At 33.4% G+C, this 10,703-nt stretch overlaps 1 protein-coding gene across 9 annotated transcripts in view; it reads left to right on the forward strand.

Annotated features, from left to right (window-relative positions):
- The window catches only part of LOC115229044 (casein kinase I), a 258,460-nt gene that overhangs the window by 57,941 nt on the left and 189,816 nt on the right, over positions 1-10,703 (forward strand). For 8 of the 9 annotated variants that reach the window (XM_036500150.1, XM_029799495.2, XM_036500153.1 and 5 more), the window contains exon 2: positions 10,197-10,237. The exons of the other annotated variant lie outside the window; for it this stretch is intronic. In XM_036500150.1, the coding sequence (XP_036356043.1) occupies positions 10,197-10,237 (41 nt within the window). The remainder of the gene's footprint in view (positions 1-10,196; positions 10,238-10,703) is intronic. 9 annotated transcript variants of the gene reach the window in all.

The raw sequence follows: 10,703 nt of genomic DNA on the forward strand, positions 1-10,703 counted from the left end.
CAAGACTAGTCAGGCCATAACCCGTGGCCCCTACCTGGGACGTAGTCAGTCCACCTGTGCATACCTTCCTTCCTTCTTGTGACACTTGTGAAGACCTGTTGAGGCAAGTGAAAATCAAATCAAAACAAATCAAAATAGATGAACATCAATGGAATTTGTATCTTTGTGGTGCCGGTGGCACACAAGAAAACCATCCAAACGTGGCGGTAGCCAGTACCGCATTGACTGGCCGTGCTATGGGCAAGTAACAAACACCATCCGATCGTGGCCGTTTGCCAGCCTCATCTGGCACCTGTGTCGGTGGCACATAAAAAACACCATCCGAGCGTGGCCGTTCGCCAGCCTCGTCTGGCACCTGTGTCGGTGGCACATAAAATCACCCACTACACTCTCGGAGTGGTTGGCGTTAGGAAGGGCATCCAGCTGTAGAAACACTGCCAGATCTGACTGGCCTGGTGCAGCCTTCGGGCTCCCCAGACCCCAGTTGAACCGTCCAACCCATGCTAGCATGGAAAACGGACGCTAAATGAATGATGATGATGATGATGATTTTATAGGGGACCATGAATCATGGAAAAAACTGTAAGGGGACCGGCATGTAACATTTTTTGAAAAGTTTGATAACTGCTGCTCTAAGAGAAGTGTTTGAAACAGAAATAGTAATGTTTTCTGATTTCCATTTTATATATGAAAGGTAATTTTAAGAAAGTGATAAATTCAGAAAATCATATGAAAGCATTTAAAATATGGTTATTATTTAGGAATTTATTATTTCCATTTTTGTTAAACAATTCCACAATCTCTTTGTAAAGCTTAAAATTTCTATACTGCTGTTAGACCTCACTTGTATGGTTTACTTTTTTTTGTCCTGTTATAAATCAGATTTAGGAGTTTTGAGCAGTTTTTATATCTGAATGTTCTTTGCTCTTTTAGCCAGGAATAGCATTGTCATACAGATTTTATAAATTTAACTGAAACTTCTGAGAATGCTGGAATTGATAGTCAGGCTAAAGTTGAAGCATACTTTTCATGTTCATTGAACAATAATATCATATGCACTCATTATGTATTAAAAATTCTGATTACATCTTCAGTGTTTGTTTATTTAGATATCCTGATCTGTTACTAAACTACTTCAGAAATAGGAGATAAGAAATTATTTTGAATTGAAAATTGTAATTGGTATTTAAACATGGATGGAAGGATAACGAGGGTTCTTTAAATAGAAATTCAACATATGTATTTATATAACACAGGTGAATGAAAGCTGATAAAGAAAGAAATGTGTATAAATATGTTTAGTATTATTATACTAATTTCGAGAAGAATGTCTCATTATGTAATGTGTTAGTTGAAGTTTATATGAGCTCTGATGATTTGGAATTTGATTGAGAGACTTCAGTGTGGCATGGTTAGGTAATTAGTGGTTTCTGGTGTAATTAATCTCATGCTAGCTTGAAAATATAAAATTAAGAATGACATCTGATTGAGCTTAGTTCATATTTGTGATGAAATTGAAACAAAAATTAATACTTTACTTCATATTGAGAGCTGTGATTTTTCAGAATGTTTAATTTTTAATATTTCAGTCCTTCTAGGCAAGCAAGTGTCAGCAACACTGAAGTTAGCAATATAACTTACTTTCTGAGTTCAAATACTGCTGAAGCCAACTTCACATCCTAGGTTGATTTTTATCACTTGTGCCCAGCCCAAATTTATAGTCCTTGTAACTTTATTAGAAATCAATAGTTCAATCCTACAAGCTTTTGGCTGTGTGGTTAAAAAGTTTACCCTGTAAACCATGTGGTTCTGGGTTTGATCCCTTGACAAGTGTCTTCTATCTTAATTTTGGATTGAATCAAGTCTTGAGTGTGGAAAATTGGTAGAAATACTTGCAAAATATTGGGTTTGATGTAATAGTTAACTAAAACCCATTGATGGTATCTCCAAACTTGGCTGTAGTTCACTAATTGAAACCAGTAAAAGAATAAAAGAAAATATATTTCTGGCTTAAACATGGATTTTTGGTAAACATTTTAACATGAATTTTGGAGATATGTTGAAGGACATTAATAGATATGAGATGCTAGATTTTATCATGTAGTCTGTTATTATCAGATTTTTAGACCTTTGTTGTAAGTGCACTATTAATTGTATTGATAATACAATAATAATTAAGTAGGAAATTATATAATTTTGTGTAATGACTGAGATTTTAGATAATCTAAAGAATTTTTATTTTGTTATACAAAAAAAAAATCAAAGAAAATTAACCTCATTTGGAATGATTTTCAGTTCAATATTTTAGCAATCATTTAAAAAAACCATTGTATTGTTGGCATAGAAGGGGTAGCACCTGTGACATCTGCTGGCCTTCACAGACTGTTGAGATTGATGGGGTTGAGATACCTGTAAGTAAAACAGGCAAAGACAATTAGCATGTCAATCATTTGTTATACTGTGTTGACAAGTGAGTGTTTGTTTTGGATGTGGTCTAAAATATGTGTATGATGCAGCAGCACTGCCCAAATATGTGAGTAGTACTTAATGAGTTGCACTTGAACATTGTAGAGGGTCAGTATCTAGTAAAAGCTGAAATAGAAACATTTAAACGAATTGACTTCAGTCTTGATATATTTATTAATAGTACTAATTTAATATCAACTTACTTTGGAATTTGAATTTAGAACACTGAACTACTATAAGGCCTTTGGTTTGGTGGTCTACCTGTTATACACTGAACTTACAATGTAAGAAAATACTCTTGTTGCAATTATGTTGATAAAATATTTAAATAAACTGACTTGAATTTCAAATAATATTACCCTTATTATATATCTTTTGGTGACTACTAAACAACTTTACATTAGAAAACATGTATTAGCTGTTACGATTACAACACTGAGATTAAATGATTTTTGTATCTTAAATTGTGAGTACATAGTTGCCTAACATGATGACAAATGTTAAAAAGGCAGGGGAAAAAATAGAAATTCAGCTCTGTCACAATTGATATTTTATCTGATACTTTCATCCCAGTGTTCATACATATTAATTATAAGCTTTGTAAATTAAGGTTTTATGTCTTCCCCTGAACAACAATTCTCTTATAATTCAGATTGAAGTGCTATTGGGAGCTGCTGCTTTTACAAACAGATACACCTGCATATGTATGTGTATGCACACATATTAATAATATGTGTGTGCAGTTGAAATTAAAAATAATCATTGATAATTTGTTAAATTTGGTTGTTATTGATTTTGTAAATTATTGGTGTATTTTAGGTAAGATAAATGATAACTAGTTAACTTGTTTATTATTGAATTAAAATATTCTTAATTGAAGATGAGATATTTTCATAAAGAAGCTAGTTAACTATTAGATCAGGGGTTCTCAAACATTTTGAGCCATCACCCCCTCATGGCCACATAATACCCTCAGCACCCCACCCCTATTTTTATGTATAAATAAATATTCTATATTTTACTAATTTATATATACTATGAATCATTTGATATTTGATATATTATATAATTTGTATACAATACTATAATAATATAAATTCATAGCATCCCCCAATACACTGCCTTCCTCCTAATGCCTCCTTTTTCTTTACACCCCACTGTCCCCTTAAGCACCAGCACACACCTGAACAGTACCAACGCCCATGGGGTGGTGGGGCAGTAGCGCCTACTTTGAGAACCTATGTATTTGATGGAATAAACAGTGACACTGACTTTTGTTTGTCCAAGAGAAGAAAAATGATTAACAGTTTACAGTTTGGAATACAAAAGATAGCTAAACCTTCTTAAACAACTGTAAGCTATTGGTCAAATGTGCAGATGAAACATAGAGAACATCATGTTTGGGAGAATTATTTATAAAAATTAAATGAATGTTTGAAAAGAAAAAAATATACTTCAAAGCAAGTAAGGAGGTGATCGAGTAATGTTTCATATCAGATGGACAATAAGTGAAGAGTTGTTTAGAAGTTGAAGGTGAATGATAGAGCAAGTAATAGGGAAAAGAGTATCTGAAATAAAATAGCTGTACATGTCCTCAATGACATAGAAAATAATTGCAAATGTCATTAGCAGACATTGAACAATGGGCTAGGGTGTGATCAGATGTGCCAGCTGTATGAAAATAGTAGGTAGTGTATAAAGCAATTAAGTCTATGAAGATAGGAAAAGCTTGTGGATCTTCAGTGAGAGACTTGTTGCTATGATGCTAAAAACATCTGGCTAGTTTACTGTTACAGTTGTTTTGTCAGATTATTCATAAGGTTATATGATTAACAAGCTCTTTTGCAGTCATATGGTTGCAGGGTTCTGTCTTACTGCATGATTCTTTGAATAACATAACTTTGCATCATCTCAAACCTTGTTGATGAAATTTGTTTGATGTAGATGGACTGTCTGTTCTTGATTGAAAAACTTAATTAATTCTTGGTTTAACACACTACCTGGTCCTTGGCCCTGATTAGCCGAATCCTCTCTGCTAACATTGGAATCATGCTTGTATTTTGAAAATAACTTACAAGATATGGTTTCTTCTTTCCTTTCTCCCACTAACCTTAGGAACTCTGTAAAAAGCAATGGAAACCTGTCTTCTGACTTAAAAAAATTATCTGTGGAGTAACTTTACAGAGAAAAAAACAGATATGGTAAAAGCAAGGAAATGATACAAGTCTAACTATGAATTGGGTTGAAAATGTCCTTAGCTATTGTAATTCAGCAACAAACAAATTAGCCTCTCTCTTCAGTTTAGAGAAGGCTGTTATGAATCCACACCATACTATGTTGGCCAAAGTCAAGCAGGAGTGATAGGATCATGATTAGTTGTCAGTTTAGTGAAGAATCAAATTCTGTTGCTGAGTCTTTCCTCGTTGTTTTTAGTTCCATCTCAAAGGAAGTCATGTACAGCTGAATATTTATAAAGCCTTCTGTATGCTGATCCAGAAGACTTTGTAGGTTTTAGTTAACAGTCTGTAAGTTACAGTGATGACGGAAATGAATAACACAAGGAAAGTAACCTTGTTTGGTGTACAGAAGTGCTCAGTTGTTTATAATTCAGTTCTGATATATTGAGAGAATACTGTATTAGAATAGTCAATAGCATGAACTACTATTAGTTGAAACTATCAACTACTTTTATGGCTTCTGGAATTAGATAAAATCTATTTCCATGGTAACACACACTGAGTTGATACTTTTCATAGTATATTAGAGTGTGGTTGTGATATGAAGACTAACTATTATCACTACTACAAACAAAGGGCTTTTACTCTTAGAAAGCTTAGCTGCCACTTGCAAGTGAATATGATCTGCTATCTTGTATCATGGTTTTGCTAATTGTTTTAGGTGTGTATGTGGTCACAAGCAGAGATGGACAGCCTCTTTGCCTCTCACTGTAGATCCAACAGAATATTGAAGATGTGCTGGCTGTACGGTGAGTGGGTTGCATGCACTAGCAGTCATTTCAGTATCTTGGAGAAATGTGAAATGATTTATCTTGCTCAAGGACAAAATGCACTGCCTGATCCAAGAATCACCCCCAGGATCATGAACTTAACACACTAATTACTCAGACACATGCCTTCACTACATATTCTCTTAGTATTTTTTCTTCATATATGGCTGGATGCTCTTCCTATTGCCAATTACTTTACAGAATGTAATTGGGTGCATTTTGCTGTGGTACCAACATGAGAGGTTGAATAGTCCTTAGTGAGACCAGAATCACTTTATAGTGCTTTTGTGTCATCAGCACTTGAAGTTGTCACACCAATCACCTATAGAGGGAGTGCAGCCGTGGAACTGTCACAAGAAGCATGTACCTTATACATAGTAAATGTAGAAAGTGCTTCCAACTCTAAAGTGTTTAGAATGAAGAGTGAGTGAGAGGAGGGAGTATGATGACAGCAGAAAGGCCAGAAATGGGTGACTGAGAGGGTAGATGTAGAGAGAGTACTCATTAACCTAAGGCATATACATTTGCTTATATGACTGAAGAGTGGAATAGGAGAGAGAGATCAGAAGGACCAGAATGGGTGGGTAAGTAGAAAGAACAAGTGGAAGAACAAGAGATGGGAAAAGGGTAGGGTTATTGGAATTAGGAGGTGGAGTCGGGTGGGGAGTGAGTGATTGGCAATAGCAGAGTTGAAAAAAAGTAAATCAATAGATAAAATATGGAAAGTAAAATTGTAACAGTTGCATAATTCTGTGTGTACTCTGTCCAGCTGTTGCATCATTCATATCTCCTGCTTATGCAGTTCTCTTATTTTATTTGAACTGATTTGTGTAAGTTCTAAATATATAACATATGTGATAGTGAAATGATATATATATATATATATATATATATATATATATATATATATATATATATTATATATATATATATATATATATATATATATATATATATATATAAATAATCAGTGGTAGGGAGATGCACATATACATATTTGTCTAATCTATGCTAGCATGGAAAGCAGATTTAAAATTGAATGTGTGTTTGTTAGTGCAGATATGGCTCTGTGATTAAGAGTTTTCTATTGCACTTGGTCTGAAGTCTTTGAAAGTTCTGTACTTTCTCATAACTCTCTAGTGCAAAATCCCTTGCTTTTAAAGAAGTAAGTATTGGTAACAAGAAGAATAGGTAACTGGGAAACAAATGAAGACATTATATAAAATACTGATTTTCATAATATATTCATTTTTATACAACATCCATTTTAAATTTTTGGTTAATGTTTTAAATTTATGCTTAATGTTAGAGATTTAAATCTGTTTTTAAATTTTAAAGGGATATCATTTGCAACCATATCTGTCTATATAGAAAACTATATTTCTTTAGATATTAGCTGCTTTTTTTAAAATTCTCTTTTGATATAAAGGTTAATGTTTTTTAACTCTGTGTGTGTGTATATATATAGGGAGAATTCATAAAAAAACAAAAGACAAAGACAGGTTGTGTAGACAACAAACAGATGTATTAGAAAAGTTCAAAAGCTTCAAACGTTGTGGTGTATTGGAGCGATTTCTCATCAATGGATGAATCCAGTGTAATCCGTGGGTAGGAAAGGTGCAGCTGAAGTGTAGGAGAGTCCAAGTAGAGAATATAGTCCAAAGTGTAGAAGGTGTAGAAAATCCAAGAATAGTTCGTTGGGTTATGAAGTGGAGACAGGATCAAATTGGTGTGACCACGTGAGCGTGTGATATATGGGGAAAATTCATAAAAAAACAAAAGACGAAGACAGGTAGTGTAGACAACAAACAGATGTATTAGTTTAACACTTGGGAAGTGAAAAAGTGTTTCACATTTCGAGCCTATGCTCTTCCACAGAAAAAAAAAAACGGAGAGGAAATACAAAAAAATTTGGAAAGTACAAAAATGTTAAGAAATGTTTAAAAGGTTCAAAAGCTTATATATATATATATATATGTATATATATATATCCTTTAAATTTGTTTACAGGAAATGTTTTTGAGTATGCACATAAAAACTCCTATATGAATGCATGAACAAAGACCCATCTGAAGTTCATGGATATTATAAATTGTATTATAATCATCTCAGGAATGTGGACTATGGTCACAAAATATGTGAATTGTGAAAACACACACAGTGATACATTGAAATTTAAATTCCATCCATGTTTTGTGTAAATATGTCTTGCTAAGAGATGTTATTAGCTTGCTTGGAAACAGGTGAGGGTTGGTGACATCCAGTTGTAGAAAATGCATTTCAATAAATTCCTTCTAACCCATGTGAAAATGGAAAAGTGGATATTAAATCAGTGATGATATATGCATGCACATTTATCTTCCCTTACTTTTGACCTTCAACTTCTCAATGAAATTGTAGGGGTGCCATCATGACTATAGCATGCCTTGGGCAGTTTATAGTCATATCCTCAAGTTTGATTACAGCTGATTTCTCCTGGAAGAGAGAAAGACAGAGAAAAATAGATTAAGAGCAAATGAAAACTCAATTCCAGTACAAGACTGGTATATTGTCCATTTGTGTAACTGCTTTGAGTGTAGTTTTGCATTACTTTGCTTTCCATACTGTTTTCTTGATGCACTTTGAATGTTGTATGTCATTTCAAGTATTGTCTTAATATGTGTGTGTGGTATGCTGTTGTATGGCTTCAGGCCAGAGCTGACTGCACACAGGTATTCAACTGAATGATGAAAGCAACCTATAGATCTATTTTCTTAGTTATTGCATGTCTCTCTTTAACTAAAGATCATACTGTTTGACCCAACGTGCTGTGATTGATTCTAAGGAGTGTAATGTGATGACTGCATGGACAAGTTTCAATCCTTCCACTGTCAATCCATTTCTGAATATTTGCAGATTCTGGTACTGGCCACAGTGAAAGTTGATTTTGGTCAGAGCATGCATTCAATGTTTTTGGGGCTAATCAGGTTACAAGTGTTGTAGCTAGCTGTTTCTCTGTGGGGTGGGGGTGGGGGAGGAGCTGAGAGAAAGAGAGATAGTATTTCTAGGATGTTGTTGTACTCCAGGGAGTTGTATACATGTCTGGGTTTTCAGAGGCCCTACACATGTTCAGGTGGTCTTTCAGTTTTGTGTTTTCATTTCATTGTGTAGGTGAATAGTGGATGTGGTCTGTGTACAAACTTTTTATGATACATAGTACACTGTTTGTGTACTTTGTAGTTTACTATGGAAAGGTTGGTGGTTCAGGTAGGACTGGCCTGGTCCATCATGTTTTTTGCACTGTTTATGTACTATTGTTGACCATGTGTTGTACATGTGGTTGATCTAGTTATGCTTACACATCGTTTTTTCTTTGCTGTCTTCTTATGTGTGTTGTCTATGTTGTGACTGTGTTTGTAACTCAGTATTTTTGTCTTCTGTGTGGTATGTTATTTTGTAATGGGTGGTTGTATTTGATCATCTACCCTGTAGCTGGTATGTACTACTTCAAGTCTATTGTTTCTAGGTAATTTGTATAGGGTTGGCGTAGTTGTGCAATGCTGTCTGAAGAACAGTGAGAAGATGTGTATGTTTGCATGTGAGGCAGCTTGTATGTTTTGGGCAGGTATGGGAAGGTTGTGTAGCTATAAGTTATAAAAAAGTGAGAATTAACTCATTTGAGAAATTGCAAGATTTGGAGATGTTGGTGATTTGTGTTTGGTGGGGAGTATTTTTTTTGTACAAGTAGATTGCAAAGAGTAGAGTTGAAAGTTTCATGGATGTTGATGGTAATTAACTCTTAACATCCTTTTGGAAGTTTCCAAAGTCAAAAACCTAAAAAGGTGTGTTTATATAAATGTCAACAGTATCTTTACTTGTCAGATTATTGTGAAAATTGGCAGTATTACATAAAAAGGATTAGTTTTTTTAAAAATATAATGTAAATAGTTGTTTGTGCTAAAAATAATGTGGTGCATGTGAGATTGTTAATTAATTACACAACTAAAAATGGATACACTTAGGCAAGATGAAAAGAAATATGTTAGTAATAAATTAGATGGACTTAGTAACAGACATAGACATAGAGCATCACAAAAGAGAGAATAGTTTGTTTTTTCCTGGCCTTTTTTGTGACTTTTCCATTATGAACTTTACAGGTAAACTGAGTTATTTCCTTCAGAAATGACATATCCAGGTATGCTTGAAAGTTTCAATAAAAAAAAAAAAAGCTCTGAACAAGTCAGCACAAGTGGGTCAATTTTTATAGCAAATGTTACAGAATGTAAATAAACAAAGAAGGGATTTAAGTTTTCTTTCTTAATTAATGAATGCATAACTTCCTTTAAAACAAATACAAATAAGATTTGGGGAAGTTTTAGGTAGTGTAGGACTGACAGAAGCATTTAATGTCAATTAGATTTGTGTTGTACTGAGTATTTCTAAGTATTTTGTTTATAATTAGACGGCTAGGAAAAACAGATCTTTTATATAACTACTTTCTATCTAAATATAATATAAGTAAATGAAAGTAATGTATTATGTTGATGTTAACTGAGTTCATGGTTTATGTGTTAAAATTGATGCAAGAATAATCTTCAGTTTAAGATTTCTTATCAGAATAATTTAATGCAATTTTTTTCTATTCACCCTGTTTAAATAGTAAATGTTTTTGTAATCAATGTATTTTAAATAATTAATTCTTTGAAATATATGTTTTGTTCATTGCAATGTTTTTTTTTTCCAGGTAAAAATCTTTATAATAATGAACATGTTGCAATTAAGCTGGTAAGTGTTCATTTGTAGTTTATCTAATTTATTAATACAGTCAAAATTCCTTACAGCTCAATTCATTTAATTGTAATTAGCTATACAGTATAATGATGTTTCTACTTTCCCAAAGTAATCACATTGTATGGAGCTTTACAATATATGCTGTGTGTGTGTGTTGAAGTATTATTGTTTGCTTGTTTTGCAACAGTAGCATTGTTTCTCAGTGAATTTCCAAAATTTGCACACAAATCCAAAATCAGTGCAGAATAATACATAAAAGAAAAAAATCTCAAGTCCGAGGTTTTCTTTGGTTAAGTTAGTGAAGAATCAAGAATAAAAGCTGGTCAGATTTACAGTTATAATGCAGTTGTGAGCACACTCTCTTATTTCTCTATCTCTGTTTCTTTCTCTCACATACACATCTCTGTGGGATCATGCTATGTAGCTGATATATTGAAGGTTGTTAAAATTCATTTTAAAA

Source organism: Octopus sinensis, linkage group LG2 (genome assembly GCF_006345805.1).
Source record: "Octopus sinensis linkage group LG2, ASM634580v1, whole genome shotgun sequence".
NCBI classification, from domain to species: Eukaryota; Metazoa; Mollusca; class Cephalopoda; order Octopoda; family Octopodidae; genus Octopus; species Octopus sinensis.